Consider the following 26,413-nt stretch of genomic DNA (forward strand, 5'->3'; position numbering starts at 1 on the left):
TAGACAAAACTACAGAAGTGATCTTAGGAAAAGCTCAGTTCTCACTTAAGCAAGGGCCAGATTTTCAAAAGCACTCTGCCCCAGCAGTTCCCATTGTGACATTTATGACCAGGTTTTCAAAATTGGTCAGCTCCTAATTATTTAGGGACCGCAACAGGAGATTAATTTTTTTTTTAAATCTGACCACTTAGAGTTCCGCAGCATTTAAGGCCAGAAAGTACCTTTAAATCATCTAGTCTGACCTCCTGCATATCACAAGCCATTACATTTCACCCAGATACCCCTATATTAAGCCCAAATACTTGAGTTAGACCAAAGCATTTCAGTCCTCGAGAGACTAAACTGTATGCCACAGGCAGAGAACAGGAAAGACCTATGTCCGAGGCCCCTGCAATGGCAGGGAACGGATTAGATGAGATATATGCAGATAATCCCAGCAGGATGATCCTGTTAGACCCCTAAATAGGAGCTGGTGAGTGCTGAGCTCTTAAAAATCTGGCCCTATAAATACCTTCAAAATTAACAACTCACTGAGATCTGGGGCTCCAGGCTGCTTTTAGAAATGAAAATAGGTGTCATTTCAGTGTGCAATCTTACATACATACTACGTATAGATAGAATGTGTATGTATTTTTTTTTAAAGCAGAACACACCTAAATAAGCACCTACTCAGAGGGATCTCACCCTCTTAAAAGACAAATTTCTCCATAACAACTCTCTCCTCTTAATCTTAAATAGATATGGGGTGCCAGGGAAGGAATCCTTCTCCAAAAAGGGAAAATTAAAGCCTTGATGAAGGAATATAAAATGCTGTGCCTGCAAGGTCCAGTTAGTGGCTGTGAGAATGTTGCCCTATGAACATTTCCATTCTGCGCCAGAACACTGCATTTGCACAGTTTCAATGAAGTGAATTAGAGCCCTCATTTCTGTACTTTTTCAGGGGAAGAAGAGTTATAAGAACTCCACCATTTTTGCACTATGCAACATTTGGAAAGCTCAAAGAAGATGATAAACATTTCCTGCTATAAGCAACTCGGCATGTTGTTAAACTCTTTTCTTTTAAAATTGGCAAGGTAGAGTTTATTGCTATTGTTGGGACCTTCTTATTAAAGCGCGAGGCTTTTGACAATGGAAGCACAGACAATTAAACAACTCTTACCTACCCTTTCCTAAATACCATAAAAAGAACGCATGTGTTTAAGCAGCAATTATTTTCTTCTGAACTATTAAACCAGCAGAATCAAGTAACAGGGAAACCTCCTTTATAATTTCTTCCACCAAGGTTCTAACATCAGTGTCACAAATGTAATTTTACCTGTCAGCAAGAGAGAACGTTAGGCTCTGATCAGTGCCATTACAGCAAGTAATATCTGGAATCAGAAGCTTTATTAGCCGATCATTCTTTCATGGGACAAAATTCTTTTCTCCATACAGCAGTTGTGGTTTCAGTCAATGACAATCAGTGACTTCTCAGTTGCTTAGGAGCATTTATCTTTTAATATCATGCTTTGTTCAACACATGCCGAATGCATCTAGTTATCTCAACTTCATCTATGAAGCCTTACTCCGGACATAGTGAGCCCATACAATACACCTGTCTCAGATAAATGTAACTCTTTGGTACCCTTCATTGCAATCAGATGTGCCTAAAAGATAATATTGGCAATAAAGGTTTTTAGGGTTTCTTTGAATAAAGGAAGTCAGGTTTTTTCTAGAGTCTATTCCCAGTTTGATTTCCAGAAACACCTGCTATGGTGAAAATGAAGTGATCCCCAATAGAAAACTTAACAGCATTATGTTTGACATGAAATCAAGTGCTTCTGTTCATTTACAGCCAGACATGCATTTAGCTGAGGGTTTCTCCTCATTGTCTCCTTAACTTGGATGTCAAAAAGATGGAGGATAAGATTAGTTTGTTTCTACCCTATCATCCCAGAGACCACTAAAGGATTATTACTGACAGTGTGTTTTCTAGTTCTTTGCCCTACTTAGTTTTAAATGTCTCCATGGATGGAGCTTTCTACACTTAATTTGGAGACTATGCCACAACCACAGGGATCTCACTGTTAGGCAGCTTTTAAGATAAATGTTCTTTTTCTTTATTTTATCCCATTCCTCCAAATACCTTTTGTATCATGCTGAGTAATTCTTCCCTCCACTTTAAGAGTTTACACTATTCATGTATGGATGGATGGGAATCCTTATTCAGGAACTGAACTATGAGAGTTTAAAATGGCATACATGTAGGCTTTTAGAGGTTCCCTTTAAAAGTATCAACTAGATCAGCCGTTCTCAAACTGTGGATCCGGACCCCAACGTGGGTTGCAACTTCGTTTTAATGGGGTTGCCAGGGTTGGCATTAGACTTGCTGGGGCCCAGGGCTGAAGCCCAAGCCCCACCGCCCAGAGCCAAACCAGAAGCCCGACAGCTTCAGCCCTGCGTGGCAGGGCTCAGGTTACAGGCCCCCAACCCAAGGCTGAAGCCCTTGGGTTTCGACTTTGGCCCATCTGCACAGAGTGGTGGGGCTCAGGCTTTGTCCCCATTCCTGAGGTGGCAGGACTCGGGTGGGCTCAGGCTTTGGTCCCACCTCCTAGGGTCATGTAGTAATTTTTGTTGTCAGAAGGGGGTCACGGTACAATGAAGTTTGAGAACCCCTGAACTAGATAATATCCCAATATCCAACTAAATATTGGTTATGGGCTAGGAAATGCTATGGGAGAGAGCAGGCTAGCTGGCTGAATTGTCTAGGTCCTGGGTTTCCTACACACCCTATCCCTACCTGCCCAGTTGCCTCCCCATTAAGGAGGGCTCTTTCTTCATTCAGTCCTCCAGGCAATTCAGTAAGCATCAGCCATACTAGCTTACTTTCACCATCAACTTATTGCCTTAGAGGTTGCCCTGCTGTTTCTGGTCACGCTGCACTCAGTGGAACCTGTTGCATGAAGGAGTGGGGGTCCCCAGGCTATCAGCAATGATGCTGGCCTGGGTTACCTCTGAAAGGCTGGGAAATTCTCTCTTAAGCTTTTGATGTATCCAGCTAGACAGCTGGGGTTGTCATTACACCTGCTGGAGACATAAACAACTGCCAATTCTGCTAGGGCGAAACTTCAAAACTGATGGATGTCAAAACTCAGATTCCAGTGCTGTGTCCATCATGTGGCAGGGAGAAACCATCCCCCAAAATTCTGATTTGGTATAGCAAAACACACAGTAATAGTAACTAGATAATACTTCCGATACCCAATTAACTACTGGTGGGATGGGAATGGAAATAGATAGCACACTCAAGCCACAACTTCTTTCAAGCATTGGTCAAAATTATAAATGGAATAGCAATTTAAACCTTGTAGGGGAATCCCCACCCTGTCCCCCACCCCCACCCCCCAACTCCTTGGGAGAGGCAACAAAAATAGAATAATGACACTAAAGACAGTTGGTTTAACATCTAAATTTGGAGGCAGGGGAATGATTGACTAGTGCTGTATTCAGAATGAACATTACCTGCTTCCCTAGCCTTCCCTTGTCTTCTGTTTTCACATCCGTGGATTCGTTAAAAATTCTGAGGCATTCTTCCATGGGGTCAGAGTCATAATCCAAATCTTTCTCCAGGACGGAATAATCAATGTCATCAGAGGATGAGGAGGATGAAGATGACTTGGACAGCTTGGAGCGTTGAATGCTCTTTGTCCCTTCGTTATCACTCTGAAAACCATAGGAGCCATCATCTCCATCAGAGTCTGAGCTCATGTTTGGAAATGTAGAAGGAGGTTGGCCCACCTTCTCCTCCTCCCCGCTCTCATCTCCAAATAGGTCAATGTGGCTCAGCGTCCGTTGTTTCGGCTTACACTTGCCTTTTGAGTTCCCCACTTTCGCAGGGCTTGCCTTCCTTTTTGGACGATCAGAGGCAGAAGTCTTGCCCCCTTTATCTTTGTGTTTATCCCTTGAGGCTTGTTTGCCATTTTTCAGATCAGCTGCCTTTAGTATGGAGTCCTTCTTGCTACCTTCCAGCTTCTCTGTGCTAGCTCCCTTCCAGAGCCCCTCATTCTTGCTTTTCCCTGAGCTGGCTGCACAGCTGGTGGACTTCGACTTTTCTTTCTTAGCCACTTTTTCCAATTTCTCTTTTTCAGATTTCTTCAAATTCCCATCAGGTTTTGCTTTGATACTTTTCTCTTTACAGTTTTTTTCTCCATTTTTAATTTTCAATTTTTCTTCTTTCTTAACTGTTCTCTCTTTCTTTGTGTTTTTACTTTTCTCCTTGCCCATCTCTTTGTGGCAAGGGGGCTTACTGCTATCTGTTTTTTTCTTTTTCATTTTGTCTTTTGCAATCTCTTTGCTGTCTTTGTCTTCAACATCCTGTTCATTCTTGCCAGAAGATGCCTTTGCCAATTTCGTATTCTTCTCTGACAAGTCTTTGACAAGATTTTTCCGTGGACTTTCAATATCTTCCATGTCATACTGCACTGCCATTTCTTTCATCTCCCGGGAATTTAGGTCTTCCAGTTTGGTGCTCTTTTCTTTGACGGACAACCCATCACTTGATTCATTTTCAGAACTGACTTTAGATTGTAAACGGCTAACAGAGGTTGGCTGGTATTCCAAGTCAACATCCTCTTCAGAGTCAGAGAATTTGGCATACGTTCCATAGTTATTGGATACATTACAGTGCTTTTTCCGTGAAGGAGAATAAGATTCTCCATAACTAGAGACCTTTCTCCTTTTGGTCCCCTTCTGCTCCTTTGTGCTGGCTTTGCTCAAAAGCCTTGCTGAGTAATTTGAAAGAGGGTCATATTCCAAGTCCGTAGAAGGCTTGGAGTCATCAATCACATACTTATTGTTAGGAACAACGCTACTGTATTTTTTAGGCTGAGCTACGACCTTGGGAACGTATTCCAATGAACTACCTTTGGATTTGGCATTGTCAAATGTATCCAAGGTGTATTTACTTGAACTAGCAGCAGCCAAAGGCGTAGGGTTGTAGTCTGTGTTATTATTCAAATTATAGCTACCTGGGTTATATTCTAAAGAGTCTGTTTTTGTCACAGCAGCTGACACAGATGTTTTGGAAATAAGTGAAGAAGCCTCAGATGTGCTGTATTCCTTTGTTGTCTCCAATAACTCCTCATACTTTTTCTGCTCTCTCTCAACTTCATATCTGACCTCTTCGATGGCCTTGTTGACCAGCTCCAGCTGTAGAATGCTAGGGGCTGACACTGCAATGTCACCCAAAGCACCATTAGCTATTTGGGTTGAAGGCTTGGGAAGCTCAGGGTTATATGGATCATAACCAAGCTCTGTAAGGGGAGGAAAAAAAAAAAGTACCTTAGATCTAGCAATTTTTCTAAAGTAAGATTATCCTTGATTTTGTATGAAATGTCTATTAAAGTCTAAAAGCGAAGCTCCACTGTCATCAGATCCCAGCATTGGAAAGACATGTAACAAGCAAACAAAAAAACAACCAAAACCATGCTCTTGCACGTGGAATGGGACACGCTAGCTGATCAACATTCTCCGGCTTGTGTGAAGCTGGAGGTCAAACTAGGTGATCACAATGGTCCCTCCTGGTCTTAAAGCCTACAAATAATACACCATTGTGAATCCAATGCCTTTATTACTTACTACAGTTTTGAAAAGCTCTCCAGGTAAAATTTTCATTTGGGAATGTAAAGTTCAATTTTCATCAAAATGTAAACTAAAACTCCATCTTTTTACTGCATATATCTGCTTCTTATATTTCTCTGTGTCCTATCTACTTAATATAATGAGTTTTTAAATTATTTTTATTACTGTAAGCACTGCAGAGCTAACATGGTTGCACAAGAACAAACTGTATTTTATTTTGACAAAAATTGCCAGCCAAGTTCTAGTTATTTTTTACTGTTGATGCCAGTGTCTGAAGCACCAAACATCTCCAGTTTCACTTGCAGTCCACTGAGGTTTGTGACTGTGAGGGAGAAAACCTTACCCTGGCTGATAAACTGAGCAAATGTGACACAGAAATCACGGAAATGGAAGTACCACCATTACCGGGTCTTTTAGAAAGGTAAAACTACACTTCAATTTCATAGAGCAAGGAGATTAAGACACATGTATTAAGTACTCTCACAAAATTTAAAAGATAACCAGAAATGTCTGACATTTGTCTCTCCACAAATCTCTTTTCAGATGTTGCAACTTCCTCAGATAATTATAACATTAGAACTGTCTGAGAATCTTGGTGAGCGCAGACTCTGAACAATCCACCTTGGCATTTAGACTAATTGTAGTGATATCCTACCACTCCATTTTATCTTTTACATAGAAATAGAGAAGAAAGATTTGCTGGGGAGATTTTTTTTGTGAATGCATTTTTACTCTTGCTGTATAAGTAGTCTGCACATCACTTGAAAATTATACATCTATTTATCCAAGTAGGAGATAGCAACTTTCAATTGAGACATTAAAGTCAAAGAAAATCAGTAAAGCACAGCCTGGTATCTAATCTGCTCACAAGGCACCTGTATTCTAACTAGTGCACACAGTTTTGTGGTAATTATGTAGTCAGCAAGCAACTTGCTCCCTCTCTAAGTAACAGGCACAGAGAAAGATAATTTTCTCCTCTGTTATTAACAGAAGTTCATGACAACAATCATGATGTAGGGCCACTAAGTGCTACTAAACTGGCCTGTTCATCCCCATACATTTCTAAAAAATGAACCAAGATCTCAATCAAAATGATTCTGCTGAACCCACGACATTAACTTAAGAAAAACTTACTACTTTATACTGAAAGCAGGATGTATTTTAAAAGTAAATCAATAAAAATAATGAGTTTGGTCTATTGTTAAGAAACCAATGGCTAAGCTTTTGTGCAAAACCTGGCTAGAGCTCAGGGCTCCGCAGAGATGAAAAACAAGATGGTTTTTCATGTTGCTTCCTGAACAAGGGCTACTCAAGGCAATACATTAAAACAAACTGCAAAAATTGAAAATGAATGAATGTGAAGACTCAGTTTAGGTTTTACTCTTGTAAACTGACTCAAAACTAGAAGAGACAGAATATTCTTTCATGGGATTTATTGTTTATGGCCAATTATAAGAATATAAAAGAGTTCCCATACTTGGTCAGACCATGATCCATGTTGCCTAGTATCCTGTCCCCGATACCATACCATACCAGAGTTTCAGGGGAGTGTACACAACAGGGCAATTATGTTTTCCACTCTCGGGATAAATGATCTTTTTTTAATTCCTATCATAGGATGGAGGCAAATCCTATGTAATGAACTCTTTGAAACATAGAATCATAGAATATCAGGGTTGGAAGGGACCTCACAAGGTCATCTAGTCCAACCCCCTGCTCAAAGCAGGACCAATCCCCAACTAAATCATCCCAGCCAGAGCTCTGTCAAGCCTGACCTTAAAAACCTCTAAGGAAGGAGATTCTACCACCTCCCTAGGTAACGCATTCCAGTGTTTCACCACCCTCTTAGTGAAAAAGTTTTTCCTAATATCCAACCTAAACCTCCCCCACTGCAACTTGAGACCATTATTCCTTGTCCTGTCCTCTTCTACCACTGAGAATAGTCTAGAACCATCCTCTTTGGAACCACCTCTCAGGTAGTTGAAAGCAGCTATCAAATCCCCCCTCATTCTTCTCTTCCGCAGACTAAACAATCCCAGTTCCCTCAGCCTCTCCTCATAAGTCATGTGTTCCAGACCCCTAATCAGTTTTGTTGCCCTTCGCTGGACTCTCTCCAATTTATCCACATCCTTCTTGTAGTGCGGGGCCCAAAACTGGACACAGTACTCCAGATGAGGCCTCACCAATGTTGAATAGAGGGGAATGATCACATCCCTCGATCTGCTGGTTATGCCCCTACTTATACTTCCCAAAATGCCATTGGCCTTCTTGGCAACAAGGGCACACTGTTGACTCATATCCAGCTTCTCGCCCACTGTCACCCCTAGGTCCTTTTCCGCAGAACTGCTGCCTAGCCATTCGGTCCCTAGTCTGTAGCGGTGCATTGGGTTCTTCCGTCCTAAGTGCAGGACCCTGCACTTATCCTTGTTGAACCTCATCAGATTTCTTTTGGCCCAATCCTCCAATTTGTCTAGGTCCCTCTGTATCCTATCCCTGCCCTCCAGCGTATCTACCACTCCTCCTAGTTTAGTATCATCCACAAATTTGCTGAGAGTGCAATCCACACCATCCTCCAGATCATTTATGAAGATATTGAACAAAACCGGCCCCAGGACCGACCCTTGGGGCACTCCACTTGATACCGGCTGCCAACTAGACATGGAGCCATTGATCATTACCTGTTGAGCCTGACAATCTAACCAACTTTCTACCCACCTTATAGTGCATTCATCCAGCCCATACTTCCTTAACTTGCTGACAAGAATACTGTGGGAGACCGTGTCAAAAACTTTGCTAAAGTCAAGAAACAATACATCCACTGCTTTCCCTTCATCCACAGAACCAGTAATCTCATCATAGAAGGCGATTAGATTAGTCAGGCATGACCTTCCCTTGGTGAATCCATGCTGACTGTTCCTGATCACTTTCCTCTCATGTAAGTGCTTCAGGATTGATTCCTTGAGGACCTGCTCCATGATTTTTCTGGGGACTGAGGTGAGACTGACTGGCCTGTAGTTCCCAGGATCCTCCTCCTTCCCTTTTTTAAAGATTGGCACTACATTAGCCTTTTTCCAGTCATCCGGGACTTCCCCCGTTCGCTATGAGTTTTCAAAGATAATGGCCAATGGCTCTGCAATCACAGCCGCCAATTCCTTTAGCGCTCTCGGATGCAATGCGTCCGGCCCCATGGACTTGCGCACGTCCAGCTTTTCTAAATAGTCCCTAACCACTTCTTTCTCCACAGAGGGCTGGCCACCTACTCCCCATGCTGTGATACCCAGCGCAGCAGTCTGGGAGCTGACCTTGTTCATGAAGACAGAGGCAAAAAAAGCATTGAGTACATTAGCTTTTTCCACATCCTCTGTCACTAAGTTGCCTCCCTCATTCAGTAAGGGGCCCACACTTTCCTTGGCTTTCTTCTTGTTGCCAACATACCTGAAGAAACCCTTCTTGTTACTCTTAACATCTCTTGCTAGCTGCAGCTCCAGGTGTAATTTGGCCCTCCTGATTTCATTCCTACATGCCCGAGCAATATTTTTATACTCTTCCCTGGTCATTTGTCCAATCTTCCACTTCTTGGAAGCTTCTTTTTTATGTTTACGATCCGCAAGGATTTCACCGTTAAGCCAAGCTGGTCGCCTGCCATATTTACTATTCTTTCGACACATCGGTTGGTTTGTCCCTGTAACCACAATAGGGATTGCTTGAAATACAGCCAGCTCTCCTGGACTCCTTTCCCCTTCATGTTATTCCCCCAGGGGATCCTACCCATCAGTTCCCTGAGGGAGTCAAAGTCTGCTTTCCTGAAGTCCAGGGTCAGTATTCTGCTGCTTACCTTTCTCCCCTGTGTCAGGATCCTGAACTCAACCAACTCATGGTCACTGCCTCCCAGATTCCCATCCACTTTTGCTTCCCCCACTAATTCTTCCCGGTTTGTGAGCAGCAGGTCAAGAAAAGCTCCCCCCCAGCTGGCTCCTCTAGCACTTGCACCAGAAAATTGTCAGCCTACTCTCATTCTATTAATCCAGGGGTGGGCAAACGTTTTGGTCTGAGGGACACATCCAGGTATAGAAATTGTATGGCGGGCCAAGAATGCTCATGAAATTGGAGGCTGGGCTGTGGGAGGGGGTGAGGGCTCTGTGGTGGGGCCAGAAATGAAGAGTTCAGTGTACAGGAGGGGGCTCCAGGCTGGGGCAGGTGGTTGGGGTGCAGGCTCTGGCTGGGGGTGCTGGCTCTGGAGTGGGGCTGGGGATGAGGATTTGGGGTGTTGGAGGGTGCTCTGGGCTGGGATCAAGGGGTTCAGAGGGCAGGAGGGGGATATAGGTTGGGGAGTGGGAGGGGGGTCAAAGGTGCAGGCTCCAGGCAGCGCTTACCTCAAGCAGCTCCCAGAAGCAGCAGCATGTCCCCCCTCCAGCTCCTACGCAGTGGTGCATCCAGGCAGCTCTGCACACTGCCGCATCCGCAGACGCCGCCCCTGCAGCTCCCATTGGCAGTGGTTCCCGGCCAATGGGAGCTGTGGGGGTGGCACTTGGGGCGAGAGCAGAGTGCCAAGCCCCTTGGCTGCCCCTACGTGTAGGAGCCAGAGTGGGGTCGTGCCGCTGCTTCTGGGCTCAATGGGTAGCGATCAATGGCTCGATGTCTAGTTGACAGCTGGTAGCAAGCGGAGTGCCCCAGGGGTCGGTCCTGGGGGCGGTTTTGTTTAACATCTTTATTAATTATCTGGATGATGGATTAATTGCACCCTCAGCAAGTTCGCAGATGACACTAAACTGGGAGGAGAGACAGATACGCTGGAGGATAGGGATAGGCTACAGAGGGACCTAGACAAATTAGAGTATTGGGGCAAAAGAAATTTGATGAGGTTCAATAAGGACAAGTGCAGAATCCTGCAGTTAGGATGGAAGAATCCCATGCACCGCTACAGACTAGGGACTGAGTGGCTGGGCAGCAGTTCTGCAGAAAAGGACCTGGGGATTACAGTGGACAAGAAGCTGGATATGAGTCAGCAGTGTGCCCTTGTTGCCAAGAAGGCCAATGGAATACTGAGCTGTATTAGTAGGAGCACTGCCAGCAGATCAAGGGAAGTGATTATTCCCCTCTATTCGGCACTGGTGAGGCCACATCTGGAGTATTGCGTCCAGTTTTGGGCCCCCAACTACAGAAGGGATGTGGACAAATTGGAGAAAGTCCAGCAGAGTGCAATGAAAATGATTAGGGGGCTGGGACACATGACTTATGAGGAGAGGCTGAGGGAACTGGGGTTATTTAATCTGCAGAAGAGAAGAGTGAGGGGGGATTTGATAGCAACCTTCAACTACCTGAAGGGGGGCTTCAAAGAGGATGGAGCTCGGCTGTTCTCAGTGGTGGCAGATGACAGAACAAGGAGCAGTAGTCTCAAGTTACAGTGGGGAAGGTCTAGGGTGGCTATTAGGAAAAACTATTTCACTAGGTGGGTGGTGAAGCACCACAGTGGGTTACCTAGGGAGGTGGTGGACTCTCCATCCTTAGAGGTTTTTAAGGCCCAGCTTGACAAAGCCCTGGTTGGGATGATTTAGTTGGGGTTGGTCCTGCTTTGAGCAGGGGGTTGGACTAGATGACTTCCTGAGGTCTCTTCCAACCCTAATCTTCTATGAGTCTATGACTGGAGCGCCAGAGCAGGGCAAACCCAAGACCCTGCTCCCCGGCAGAAGCTCGAGGGCCGTATTAAAATCTCTGAAGGGCAGGATGTGGCCCCCGGGCCGTAGTTTGCCCACCCATGTATTAATCTGTTTCCAAAGTCCAGTTATAGATGTTTTCTGCTGGCTATTGCCAAGTTAGTCATATTGCGCACAGCGTGTGCAAATGTGACATTGCTTCTCAGGCAGCGTGGAAAAGGGATGGCATTTAGAAGTGGGAGTGTCCACTGTACCTCCTAGAAATGGAATGGATTTTGGGAATGTTGTATTGTTACTTCTGACTGTCCTGCCCAGCAGCATCTTTTGGAAAGTGCAGTCCCACCCTATGAAAATGTGGCAACAGGAGTAACCTTTGCAACATGACACATTTCCAAAGTGACAGGTCAGACAGTGGATAGGGCTGCTCTAGCAGAGGAAGGAGGAGCAACCCAGAGGACAGAGGAAGACACAGATAGTTGGTAGTCAAAACACCTACGCCTCTCCGCACTGCCAGATCTTCAACGACAAGAACACACTTGCCTCTCCAGCCACTCCCACAGGCCTATCCCATCCCCTGTGGAAAGATGAGGTTTTATATCTTTCACATATGCAGCACTGGCAAATCCATAGGTGCTCTCCCCCCTTTCAAAACCAGGGTATCCAAATTTGGCACACTTTTCAGTGGCAGGTTTGGAATACTACACTTTGGCACACAGCTTCACAATGTTAGCTGTGATGAACTTGCTACTATAAATAAAACACAATCCATTTTACAGACTACTTGAAGCTGCAGGTAAGTCATGCAAATCAGGTGCAGCCCTCTGGCTGCTGACAAATCGCCATTATGGCTCTTGTAAAATCTGGATGCTCTTATTCTAAAGCAACCCTGTCCTGTTCTCCTTCTCCAGCGGGACAGTAACAAAGCTGGCTCTCACAGGTGGGTACATAAAGCAGGTGAAAATCAGGGCCGTAATAGTGATGCAAAGGAGTCACAGAATCAAAAAAAAAAATCAAACAAGCTGATATGGGCAATTTACATCTCTTCCTCAAATGCTTACAAGCCTAACCATACAAGGTTGTGTGCTTCCTCTGAAAAGTGTTGAGCTCCCTTATCTCCCACTCAAAGTACGAATTGAGGGTGCTTAGCACCTTACAGAATGAGCCCGCAAGTGGGTGGAATAGAGACACTGGTTTTATGAAATGCCTTTCATACTCCAAGTCTCTCAAAGCCTTTTACAAAATAATTAGTCGGAAAGCACAGGAACTGTGTGGGCAAAGGCGGTACGTCACTACGTTCCGAGTGACAGCTCAAACGGTCTTCAACATTAGGAACGCAGGGCATTACTTTGAAAGAATGAATGTTATTTTACATTTACATAGCATACGCCCCCCCGAAAGATCCCAAAGTGCTTTACAAATCAAATATAGACAGCGCTTCTGCAACGCAGCCATCTTTGAGTAAGGGTGGCAAACTACCAGCCGTAAAATCTGTCACATCCACACATGGTGGACAGAACTTCTGTGTTTAATACCTAACTGAAAAGACAGCTACACCACATGAACTGACCTCAATTTATCTTCCCCAGGAGGAGGAAGGGCTGAGTGAGCCCTACGGGGATTTTAAAAGGTGGTTATGGAGAGCCTCAGGCTAAGATTATACTTAAAATGCTACAGCAGCACCACTGTAGCACTTCAGTGTAGACACTCACTACAGCAATGGGAGGGGGTTCTCCCCTCCACGAGAAGCCATCGCTAGGTCAGCAAAACAAATCCTCCATTGAATTAGCGCTGCGTACACCTGATAGACGCAGCTATGCTGATGCAACTTTTCTGTGTAAATCAGGCCTCAGTGTCCCCTTCTCCAAAGCAGAAGACACCTCAGAGGGAGGTGGTACATAAAACCAAAGGTAGTCAGAGACCACATTCTCACTGTGTCCACATTACAGAGCCTATGCCAGCATAGCTATGTTGGCTTAGCTGTGTTGGTATAGCCCCCTAGTGTAGACGCAGCATACACCAACAGAAGGAGTTTTTCTGCCCTCAGAGAGCAACACTTCCCCAAACAATGTTAGCTGCGTCTACACTGGGGGGTTTGTCAGCATAGCTATGTTGCAGGGGGGCGGGGGGGAATGGCAGGGTTCATGCCCCTGATGCCAGTATAAATTTTAAGTGTAGACCAGGCCTCAGTCTAACAAGAAGAAACTGGGAAGAGATTTGGGGTGAAAACAGGAGTAAAACCAGAAACAAACTGCTTAATCTTCAGGATGAGAATTGTACTGAACTACCTACCACCATTAATGCAACTGGTAACCTCCCCCTCACCCCCACCGTAGCAAAAAAAAAGCCTATTCCAACATCACAGAGAGAAAGAATGTGGTGGGGTGACCCGAGATGCTAGCAAAGCTTTTCTTTCCAGTCCTTACACTCTAGAACAAGATGAAGACCCACAGTCCAGTGTACACCATTTTAAGACAACTGGAGGAAAACTGGCAGTTTGCACTAGGGTAATATTAGATGTCTAACAAGCAGCTGTGAAAGAGGTATGGGGACAGCATCTAAACGTTTGCCAAGGGTCAGTGAATCATGGCAGTGATGCATGTCCACACGCAGAAGTTGTACTGCTTTAATGACACCGCTATTGTCAAAGCGGTACAAGGACATGTTTATACTGCTATAAAAGTGCTAATACCGGTATAGCTTATTCCTGTATGTGACAGGGAATAAGTTACACTGTTAGGGCATGGCTACACTTGCAGATGTAGAATGCTGAGAGTTAAACCAGCCCTTGGAGAGCACAGCAGGGAAAGCGCTGCAGTGTGTTCACACTGTCAGCTGCAAGCGCATTGGCATGGCCACATTTGCAGCACTTGCATTGGGAGCGGTGCATTATGGGCACCTATCCCACAGAGCACCTCTTCCCATTCTGGCACTGTGGCTTGTGGGAAGGGGGCGGGGGAGTGCGGGGCATTCTGGGTCCCGTCCCAATGCCCCAATATGCACCGCTTCGCATCCAAGCAATCCCTGTGCTTCCATCCACACTTGGCGCCATCTTTCAACAGTTTTTGTACTGCACACTCTGTCTTCCCTTTCGGTCTGCAGGAATGGAGCCCGAAATGCTGAGGAATATGCTGATGGGTCTCGCCAGCGCGTCACGAATTGCAGTCGAGTTACTCCTTAAGCTACAAGCTGATAGTGAGGAGTCCGACGATGATGTTGGTTCATATACGTTATGTGAGTCAAGATTGCTTGTGGCATTCACGGACATGCTCACCACCGTGGAACGCTGCTTTTGGGCTTGGGAAACAAGCCCTGAGTGGTGGGATCACATCGTCAGGCAAGTCTGGGATGACGAGCAGTGGCTGCAGAACTTTCGGATGAGAAAAGCCACTTTCATGGGACTGTGTGCTGAGCTCGCCCCCACCCTGAGGTGCAAGGACACGAGATTGAGAGCTGCCCTGACGGTGGAGAAGCAGGTGGCTATTGCAATCTGGAAGCTGGCAACTCCAGTGAGCTACCAATCGGTCGCTAGCCAGTTTGGAGTGAGGAAGTCGACCATTGGAATCGTGTTGATGCAGGTTTGCAGGGCCATTAATCGCATCCTGCTCAGAAGAACCGTGACTCTGGGTAACGTGCATGACACCGTGGCTGGCTTTGCAAAAATGGATTTCCCTAACCGCGGTGGGGTGACAGAGGTGATGCATATTCCAATTCTGGCACCAGCCCACCTAGCCTACGAGTACATAGATCGGAAGGAGTATTTCTCTATGGTTCTCCAGGCGCTTGTGGATCACTGTGGGCGTTTCATTGACATTAACGCAGGCTGGTCCAGAAAGGTGCATGACGCAGGCATCTTTCAGAACACAGGCCTGTTCAGAAAGCTGAAACTTTCTTCCCAGACCAGATCACCATAGGGAAAGTCAAAATGCCCATTATAATCCTTGGAGACCCCGCTTACCCTTTAATGCCGTGGCTCATGAAACCCTACACAGGGAGCCCTGACAGCAGCAAGGAGCGGTTCAACAACAGGCTGAGTTGGTGCAGAATGACTGTGGAGTGTGCTTTTGGCCGTTTAAAGGGCCGCTGGCGCTGTCTGTATAGGAAGCTGGACCTGGCCAATGACAACATCCCCACGGTTATATCTGCGTGCTGTACCCTCCACAACATTTGTGAAGGGAAAGGTGAAAGATTCACTCAGGCATGGAACTCAGAGGTTCAATACCTGGAGGGGGAATTAGAACAGCCAGAGAGCAGGGCTATTAGAGGGGCCCAGCGCAGGGCTGCAAGGATTAGGGATGCCTTGAGGGAGCAATTTGAGACTGAAAGCCATCAGTAATGTTTGGTGCCCTTCATGGGACTGAAGTGCAGTGGTTCCAATGTTAGTAGGAATCTGCGCTTCGTATGATGCGCTGACCTGCAGTGCCTGTTGTTTTCCTGGACTACGGTATCTTTTACTTAATGCAATATTAAAGACTGTTTTCAAAGCCAAAAGATTCATTTTTTGAAAATAAAATTCATTTATTGAAAAGAAACAACTGCTTGGGAAACAGAAAGGGCATGACATACCTGTGCTGTTTGGGACAAGGGAACAGGGTTGGGTGGGGAACGGTACAATCACAGATTTGCATATGTCCTATCATACTCAGCCTTCCTGTCTGGAGTGCTGTGCAATGAGTGCTGCACTTCAGGATGGCTATACTGCAAGGTGATGGGGATTGAATGCAGTGGGTAAGCGTCGTAGTTTGCAGGGCTGGGTGGTGAAGCTACAGGTGTTGGAGGCAGCTGGTGGTGATAAGAACCTGGATGTTGGGGAAAGTGAGTTGGCCGTGACATGGAGGCACAAGGGAAAGAGTTTTGTGAAAAGGGCTGCAGAGGGGGACAGGCACCAAAGTGCTCCGCCTGCATTGCTACCAGCACCTGTATCAAGTCTGCTTGGCGTTCCATGATGCTTAGCAGCCGCTCCGTACTTTGGTGCTGGCGATCCGCATTCTGCTGGTGGACCCTCCTTTCACCACTCCTGCACTTATTGATTTTCATTAAGGGAGTGCTGCATTAGTTCATGCAGCATGTCCTCTTTACTTCTACATGTCTGCTTCCTGATTCTTTGGAGTCTTTCGGCCATTGATAACAAAGATGGCTAGGATCTCAAGGTTGCATCTGTAAAGCCATAATACAACGCTTAGCAGAGTCAGCATTGTTCACACCAGACAGAGAAATGATTTGGCCGTACTTAAAGTACAGTGTACACAATAGCAGAAAGTGACCGTCCCAAAGCAAGCACACACAACCCACAGGAGCCCGAAAATGTTGAGTAAGCACAGGAGCAAGGGGGACTGTTTGGTTCATGGCCATACTGTCCTCTGGGGTTCTGTACCTTGGGGAGAGCCAACAGCTGCAGGGGGCCCCATATTGAACACTATCCCCACATTTTCCACAGGATGAGTTCGTCCCGGAAGATATCTCGCTGCTGAGGGTGACCTGGGAAGCAAGGGAGAATCTTCTACTACTATGTGGCTTCCGTCCTGGCCCACATGCAGCTTGCCTGTGTGCAGCAATGGTCCCCCCGCCCGTCACAGTGGCACGGACATGTTAGTCTCACTGGGACAAGGAGCACAGTTGCTCTGCTAAGGAACCTGCACAAGTGGATTGCCCAGCTTCTGCATGAGACCGTTGAAGAGGTCACTGAGGCCGATTACCACGATGTGATAGAGCACATCAACACCCTATTCTGCATCTAGGCGTGCATGCAGCCCTAACCCTGCATGCAGCCCTAACCCTGCAACCCTCCTCGCCCCAAGAGCCCGCACCAAACAACTTCCTTCCCAAAATAAAAGCCGCTTACCAGGCACCTCTTCTGGTGTTTGTTCTTCCCCAAGCATCATCTGTTGTGACTGGCTACCTTCCTCCTGGCTTGAAAACAGCTACTGGCTGCATGTATCTAGGGATGCCGGGCTGTCCCGCTCTTCCTCAGCACCCTCGCTCCCACTTTCCTCCTCCTCCTGCCTTGTTGAACTGGACTCTGAAGTGTCCATAGTGGTCTTCGAAGTGGAGGTGAGGTCACCCCCAAATATCGTGTCCAGCTCTTTGTAGAAACGGCAGGTGGCGGGGGCAGCACCGGAGTGGCAGTTTGCCTCGCGAGCTCTGCAGTACGCATTCCACAGCTCCTTCGCTTTAACCCTGCACTGCAGTGCGTCTCGGTCATGGCCCCTTTCCATCATGTCCCTTGATATCTGCCCGAAGGTATTGTAATTCCTACGGCTGGAGCGCAACTGGGACCGGACAGCTTCCTCCCCCCAAACACTGATGAGGTCCAGCACCTCGCCATTGCTCCATACTAGGGCTTGCCTGGTGTGTGGCAGCATGGTCACCGGGAAAGATTCACTGAGAGCACTCCATGCCTGGCTGAGCAAATAGGAAGAGGAATTTCAAAATTCCCAGAGAATTTGAAAGGTGGGTCTGATGGTTGGTCACCTCAGGGCAGGGCAGTAGAGTTCAAAGTGATGACCAGAATGAACAGGCATCGTGGGACACTTCTGATCAGAGCGCATTAATAGACCAGGGCATCCACACTGGCATCGCGGCGCTGCAGCGGGGAGCTTCTAGTGGAGGTGGATTACCAGGAGCACTCCAGCCACGGAGTCAGAGCGCTTTATGTGCCTTGCCAGTGTGGACGCGTCATGAGTTAGGGCGCCCAGGGCTGCTTTAATGCGCTCTAACTCTCAAGTGTAGCCAAACACTGATGTAAGGCAGCTTTATGTCAGGATAACTCATCCACGCCAGGACTGTATAAGTAAAAGCCACCCCCTTAACTGAAACAGTTACACCAGTACAAAAATCTACGTGTCGACCAGCTTTTAGACTAATGCAGTTTGTATTGTGATATTCTAATGTACAAATCAGTTTATTTTATTTTTTACACATTTTACTTTAGTGGAATGATCAGTTGGTCAGCTACAGAATAAACCCTGAAAATATCAAGGGTCTTGTGAGATTTCTTCTTAAAAGAGCTCTTTTGTGTGTCAGTGGATAGTTTGATTGGATTACACAGAAAATGTGGTATCTGATCAGCTTTATTCCTGTATAAGACACATGCTTAAGTGAGCTCCACTATACTACTTTGGACTGTTACCTTCAGTTGTGATGTGTTTGCATAATGCACTAGAAATACAAGCAAAGATTTTTTTAAGAGTGAATGTCTAGAGTAAGGCAAACTAAATAAGCTGCCTCAAGTCAGGCCACTTATTTAAGCACCATACTGTAGACTTCATATGGAACCTAACTTTACATGCTTAAAAATCTTGGCCATTATATAAAAAAAAAAAAAACACCCCTATTTGCTTTTTGCATTTGTTACTTTCAGTTCAGTACATAAAACATTTAAGAAAAATCTTTACAGTTAAGGAAGATAGCAGAAACTAGATCACTTATTTTGCAGTTATTTCAGCTATACAATAACCCTATGATAATTCTGTTAAAACAAAATGGGCAGATTAAAGGTATTACTTAATGAAATTTCTCTTTTTTGATGAGAAGTTAAAGAGAGATGTCTCCCAGGAATATCACAGGGCAACCAAACTTGAGATAGCAACTCCCTGTCTGACTGTTAGTTTAATTACGATTAAGACACTTTTTAAAAAAAATTCAAATTATTTTAAGAATAAATACATCTTAGAATGAACATATTAAAATACATCTTCCAATGCATCAAAAAAAATTCCTTTTAAAAAACATGTTATAGCTCTATATAAATGCTTATCACTAAAACCAGAAAATGTACTAAACTCAGATGTATTCCAGAAGAGACCAGTGTGCTTTGAAATGAATCCCACTTAAACAACTTTTCTGGGCAAGAAGAATAGAAAATGTGGAACAGGCTTCCACAGAAAGTTAGGGTTTTTCCCCCCTTAGTTGTAGTTATGCTGGTGGTGTTGGGTTTTTGTTTGTTTGGGTTTTTTGGGGGGAGCAGGGCACGGAGGGGGTGTCAATTCTGCAATGGCAATGTTATTCAAACAGCTTCATTTCGGCCAGGAGCAAAAGGCTGTAGCATCTTCTCCAGTATAATGGTCATTCTAGTTTTTGCAACATAGATGAAGATAGCAAACGAAGACTGACATTATTTATTAAACATGATGCAGCCAGTACAAGGTCGCCTATTTGATTTAAAAACTTATTTTCCAATGAATCATTCTGCATCAATAGATGCTTTGTTTAAAGGCAACCTAGGAGTGTGTATATAACATGCTTTTTATTTGGAATACAGAGCCCTTCTGTTTGATCAATTCCTACCACTGAAGTTTATAATTTGGGAAGAAAACAGGCTGCTTTTTGCATCTGTATTGCTCAAGAGGGAGCAAATATCTTGCTCTCAAAGGCAGCACAAACTAGAGGAGCTAAGAGGTAGCTGCAGGGGAATCAGAAATATTAAAATTTTGGGCAACTGAAGTCTCGCAATGCCAGACTTGTAAGCAAGACATTAATCTTTTGTTACAGTGACTATCAGTCTCGGGCATCTAACTGTTCAAGGTAGCGGTTTGGAAACATTTTCAGACAAAAACAGCCATTTTTGTGACAGCCAGAGCAACTGTGCTAGATTAACACCATGCTTATGTTCACAATGTTAGTGCTGACCATCCCGACAACCACTGCAATTACCAGAAAAAATTATCCCCACTGGAAGAATATTTTTGAGCTTTAGCTTTAATATTTCTAGAAAGAGAAAAGCAGTTCCCACAAGAAGATATTATTTCACAAGAGGCTTTGCTTTTCTGTGAAAATGGCAAGATTTCATCCTAGCAACAAAGGCTTGGCTCAGCAGGTTGAACTTCGTGATAAAATACCACAAGTATGTGCTGGTGGAAATGGTGACTTCTGGCAAAGACCTTATTCGCAAATACCCAAAGCAGAGTTTGACAGCTTTACATAGCTCCAATGATGAAGCTTAAATCCCATAAAGGGCGGAAAATAATTAATAGTAGAACATTTCAAATAAGTGGTTCAGATTAAGTAGGTTTGGGGGGGGTGTACATAAGAGGAACCAAAAGCAAGCTTTTTTTATTTAAAGTACAGTTGCAGTCAGAAAACTCACACTGTAACCCTTCTTATTCAATGTACCTGCTCCTCGTGTGTAAGTCTTACCTGCATGTTTATTCATTCATTGATAGTGCACCTAACACCATAGCATCTAAGCGCATTACAAAAGTATCAATTTATAAACAGAAGAATAAAAGAAGACAATGCCTTAGCAAGAGATTTGACAAAACTGCCTCACTTAAATTGTGTGATTTTTTCAACGTACTATTGCTACAAATAACACCCAATGTGTCTAAGTGAAAGATTAGAGAAATATCGCTGTATTTTTTCAAGTTTGCTTACCTAGCACATCTGACAGCACTTACTGTATTGTAAGTTCCATGCTTTCCCCTGTAGAGACAAGCAGTTTCTCCTGTTTGTGTGGACCTTTCACACAGCAACAGGGAACAGAGAAATGCGATTATTTTTTTAAAAGGCAAAGTGTAATTGTAAAATCACTGGCAGGGGAATCAGAGCAGACACATTATCTAATTAATTTAACTTATGTTTTAAACTGAGTAGATTCCAAAGTGGCAGTGCCCACTTTAAACTCAGGCTTCAAAGGGGCATCTGTGACAGGTTCCCCCAGGGTGCCACCTGGAACTGGGGTACCACTGAGCCCCCTGACCCACCAGCCTGGGCTCCCTTCTACACTGTACAGTACTGTTATTGACAAGCCCTCTGGGCTTCAGCCTGCACTTTCACCAGCACACCTACAGGTAGGGACACACCCAGCTGCAGCACATGAAGGCAGGTTCTTTAACAGGCCCCTGCATGGGATGGCTTCAGCCAGTTCCTAAGGAACACACTCCCTCTGGAGTATAAACCCAAAATTATACTGTCCTGCACTGCACAGGGAACTGTACAGAGTAAGCTCATAAAATTCGCCCCCTCCCTCAATGTGGAGAGGAACATGCAACAGCTTTCTCCCCCTGAGTTATGACTCCTACACACTGGTTTTAGATAAAGCAAAAACAAGTTTATTAACCACAAAAGATAGATTGCAAGTGATTATAAGGGATAGCAAACAGATCAAAACAGATAAACAAAACAGCAAACTAAGCTTAATATATTAAATAGACTGGATATGAAAAGCAGATCCTCATCCTAAGTGATGACACAAGCAGGCTGCAGATTCTTAAGGGGCAAGCTACACATGCTTACAGCTTGGAATCCCCAGGTGTTCCATTCATAGGCTAAAAATCCCTTTAGCCTGGGTCCAGCACTTCCCCCAGTTCAGTCTTTGTTCCTCAGGTGTTTCCAGGAGTCTTCTTGAGTGCGTAGTCAGTGGACAACCAAGATGATGTCACTCCCCTGTCTTATATAGCTTTTGCATATGGCAGGAACCCTTTGTTTCAAAGCTTGGTTCCCACACCAGTCCGTGGAAAAATACTGACATCCCAAGATGGAGTCCAGAACCAGGTGACCTGGTCACATGTCCCACAGCCATTCCTCACGGGCTGTTTGGAGCACTCACAGGAAGGCTCACCAGGTGGGAGCTAAGCTTCTCCTAAGGCCTATTGTTTCTTCCTAATGGCTCATTAACCTGAATGGGCCCTTCCCAGCCAGCCATCTAGACAGAGAGCATTTTGCCTAGTGGGCGTTGCCCAGGAATAGCTACATTTGAAATAGATACATAGTCAATATTCATAACTTCAGATACAAAAATGATACATGCATGTAAAAAGGATATATTCAGCAAACCATAACCTTTCCAATGACACCTCACGTGCCTTGCCTTGCATAAAATATATAACTATGATATAATTATATCATACTAATATCACTATGAAGAATATGGCGTGCAGTGTCACAGCATCCACACTAGGAAAAAAGGTTAGTTTGCATCTCCTCCTCCCATCTTAGCTAACTTACTGTGGACAAGGCAGGGTTTTAACATGTTAGCAGGTCAAAATGAACACTATATTTTACCACACATTCGCTAACATGTGGTAAAAAGCCACCTTTTTTCCTAATGAAGATCAGGCCTAAGAAGCCACGAGAGGGAGCAAGATCAACAGCCTCTACCAAGAACATCTTGACAGTTCTCTTTTTGCTTCCAGTTCACAAGAGGGCATCTCTACCCAAGTGCTTGCTTTACTCTCGGGGCACTTTCAGAGACAATACTGCTGTGAAAGAGGCTGCAGCGTTCTATGCTGCCTCACACAGACCTCTGCAATGTCAGCTAAATCTTTATTGCTAAAAGATGCAAGAGGCCAAAATAACAGATAAAAAAATAAATGATAGCATCCACTGTTTGTCAGGCATATACAAAAACAATAGTTTATGCGTTTTCCATTGCAACAGTTATTAATGCCCCTGTGCTGTGATAATGTGAATGATACAAAAACCACCAGATTAACGTCAAACTTTATGGCGGGAAAAAGTCATTCCAAAGGGGAGACTCTCAGTAAGAAGGAAATTTTCAAAGTTGCGATAGACCACCACAAAGAATTTAAATATAAAACTATATTTAAAGAGTGCTAGTGTACTTAACAGAAAAAGAGTGCACAAAGGGAAGACAAGTAAATACTGGGACTGTTGCCCTTAGATCAAAGTGGCCTTCCTACCCCTAATCTTTCGTACCAGACAGATTAGTAGTTGTCTGGTAACTTTTTTACACCCTGTGACAGGATCTTAAATATGTTTAAATTCTTAAAGAGGAAATCTAAAGACCTCCAATTAGTCTGGCTTAAAATAATTATTTTCCCTCCAGTATTAAAAAAATAAAGTTTAAATTAACTATTTTGAAAAAGCACGAGCTGAGAGTAATTTTCTCTGATTCAGAAAACAAAAGCACCTGTAAAGTTTTCAGAGCCCACTACAAAAATGGCATGTCAACTTAAAGCTGCTACTTCAAATAATTATTAGTAAGTTAAGTCTTGCTTACAGTTAGCGGAACCAAAATAAGGATCTTTTAAATATTCTGATATCCTCGCTTCTCATTCAAGTATCTCCTAGAAGCTCACTTTTGCCATAACGGCCACCAGAAGCAACAATTTTTTCTCTGTTTAATCTTCAAAGTCAATTCCTCCCTCTGGGTTTCTCATTAGGTCCTTTCTTCTTAGTATCTGCTTTTTATTTCTTTAAACTCTTTAGGGCATAAACAACCTTATTTTCTATGTCTTGTGCTGCACTTAATTAAAAAGATGTAGTACTTCAGTGGAAAGTCAGTTATTCAGACTTCTAGAAGAGCAAAACTGAAGTTAACTGACATATAAAAAGAGCAGTTTTGAAACTTGAGGGTGTTACAGTTTAAAAAAAATCAAGTTATCTGTTGAAAAAGTTTGACTAAAAGCAAAACTCAAACTGTATTTAAAAAAAAAAAACACATTTCACTGACTCAAAGCCTATATTAGAACAAAGTAACTGATTTACAATTTTCAAACACCTGCAGCTCAATCTTTCCAGATACCACAATTAGTAAGTACAACATTCTTCAGGTGGTTTTAAGCATGGAACCTATGAGTTAGTTTCTCGGAAAAGGGTCAGATCTTTAAAAATACTGGAAATATTATATATCTATAACTTCCAGAACAGGACTGAGGTTTTGGGTAGTCTATTTATTTAGACAGGATTCTATTCTGAGGGATAGAAGTATGATGTTAATACACAAAAATACTTCAATAGACAAAAGTTTGCTTGTAGAAAGCATTTCTCTGTAACTGCTTCATGTACTGAAATCCACATCAAATCACAAGCCAACTCCAAATACACAATAATGAAAATTTCAAAGAATTACCTGATTTCTCCACGGTTAATAAATAATGAAGATATTTGTTCATGTTTTGCTTGAGGATTTTAATATCTATTTTGTATAGTCAAGGCATTCAAACAAATGCTTATGTCACAATGTGCTGCTGATCAGTACACTGACAGCACCTTCTGGGTCGCAAAGATAATTGTGGCAGGAGGGCAGGACATAGTAACTTGCTGAAGTCCCGCCCTCACCCTCATTTACTCTAAAGCGAAATTATCATTTCTACAACAGTTTCTCCATCCTCCTGCCCACCCCCCTGGTTTCCTTATCAGTGTTATTAATATCACCTAGGGAAATTTTTAAAAAATTTATTTTCAATATTTACTCTACTTACTTTTTATATATCATTCAGCTTAGACACTGAAAATTGACTAGTCAATTTCACTTCCTGGCTCTCATGCATTACCCCAATGTTGCAAGTTTGATCTGTGAAAATTACAGGGGAACCATTTAAATATGAAGCAAAATATTTCTAATTAGAGGGATCTATAAAAGCCTTTTTGTTAAAAAACATGCACAAAATCTAATTACTGAGCCTAAATTACCTGAGAACATGTCCATTTAACATCACACAGGCAGGTCTCAATTGACAACAAAATTATAAAACGTAAATGTAGTTCTGTTGAGTTCAATGCAATTAGTTGCCTAAGTAAAGCTATGTATGTACATACATGTTTGGAGGAATGGAGGCTAAAATACTGGACCTTTCACAATACATAAAATAAATTTAGGATAACAGCCTCTGATAGTACTGAATAAAAGCTTCCAAATGAACACTTGTCAAGGCATCCCTAGTCCTTGCAGCCCTGCGCTGGGCCCCTCTAATAGACCTACTCTCTGGCTGTTCAAATTCAGCCTCCAGGTGTTGAACCTCCGAGTTCCATGCCTGAGTGAATCATTCATCCTTCCCTTCACAGATATTGTGGAGGGTACAGCACACGGATATAGCCGTGGGGATGTGGTCATCGGCCGGGTCCAGCTTCCCATGCAGAGAGTGCCAGCGGCCCTTTGGGCGGCCAGGGGCACGCTCCACACTCATTCTGCACTGGCTCCGCCTGTTATTGAGCCGCTCCTTGCTGCTGTCAAGGCTCCCTGTGTAGGGGTTCACGAGCCATGGCATTAAAGGGTGGGCGGGGTCTACAGGGATCACAATGGGCATTTTGACTTTCCCTACAGTGATTGCAGGGTTGTGAGTTCAATCCTTGAGGGGGCCGTTTAGGGATCTGGAGCAAAAATTGGGGATTGGTCCTGCTTCAAGCAGGAGTTGGACTAGATGACCTCCTGAGGTCCCTTCCAACCCTAACCTTCTATGAATCTATGAATCAAAGAAGCCTTTAGAACAATCAGAGCTGGATTGTGCCTGGTTTTATGCAAGTGTAAAAGGGAGAGGGTATGGGGGAGAAAAAAACAACACAATGAGCCTTCCTCTCCACCACAGCCCTACAGCCCTGAGAAGAAGCTACACCTAATCTGCTCCTTGCATGAATCTAAGCACAAGGACTTCATGAGGTTAGCTGTGACAGCAGGACAAATCTCTCCCAAGTGGGTGGGGAGAGCCAGGGATCTGCCTCCACCAGTGGAGACTGCCCTGGGGGAGCACATGTTGCACATTTGCAAAAGGTGGCAAAGTAGTAACGCTTCCAGGAACTACAGAAAGCATCATGTCTGTACCAGGGGAAGAAAATTTGCTTCAAGTAAGTTTCACATTCTAGCAGAGATCAAACATGGAAGATTTCCTCCCCCAAAAATAAACATTTTAGGAAGTTATGAATATGTGAAAACACAAGTTTGAACGGAAATTGTTTTGCATATTTACCAAATGAGGGCAATACATGCAGCCACTCTGAAAAGTGAGGTATTTTAAAAGCTCCATATCTTGACATTCTCCATTCACAGGGAAGTGAAAGATGTTAAAAAAGAATAAAACATTCCAAGGGGCAAGTAACATGTTGAATTCTCAACTGTTTTGCCATGTAACATTGCTACATAATTTACCATATCTGGCAATTTAATGAAATGACAAGAAATCTCTGACTACTGTAAAACCAATATTAAGATCAGTTTATTAAATGAAAAGACATGCTCTTGACCTTGCTATCAAGTGGTTTTTCCAGTCTTCATTTCACAAATCACAGCTGTAATCATTACCTATCTTAAGTTGACAGTATTTTGTTACTTTCGTCAGTGCTAACAGATACTAAGCCTTTGGAGCTACCAGCCAGCATGACTTCCTAGAGTCTTTAGAGAGCTTTGTCAAAAGATTCTACCCAACCTTGGAATCCACTTAAAATATGGAAACCCACAATAAAAGCCT

General features: G+C 44.0%; 1 protein-coding gene across 5 annotated transcripts in view; it reads right to left on the bottom strand.

Moving 5' to 3' along the window:
* The window catches only part of REXO1 (RNA exonuclease 1 homolog), a 78,792-nt gene that overhangs the window by 43,652 nt on the left and 8,727 nt on the right, over nt 1-26,413 (bottom strand). For 3 of the 5 annotated variants that reach the window (XR_012156185.1, XM_073324144.2, XM_073324143.2), the window contains exon 2: nt 3,502-5,291. Coding sequence is in view for 4 of the 5 variants with exons in the window: in XM_073324144.2 (XP_073180245.1) it covers nt 3,502-5,291 (1,790 nt within the window). In the remaining variant the exon portion in view is untranslated. Of the gene's footprint in view, nt 1-3,501; nt 5,292-17,112; nt 19,626-24,081; nt 24,885-26,413 lie in introns of those variants that run through there. The other 2 variants (XM_073324145.2, XM_073324146.2) reach the window with 2 other exon arrangements.

Source organism: Lepidochelys kempii, chromosome 25, assembly GCF_965140285.1.
Source record: "Lepidochelys kempii isolate rLepKem1 chromosome 25, rLepKem1.hap1, whole genome shotgun sequence".
In the NCBI taxonomy this organism is placed as follows: domain Eukaryota; kingdom Metazoa; phylum Chordata; order Testudines; family Cheloniidae; genus Lepidochelys; species Lepidochelys kempii.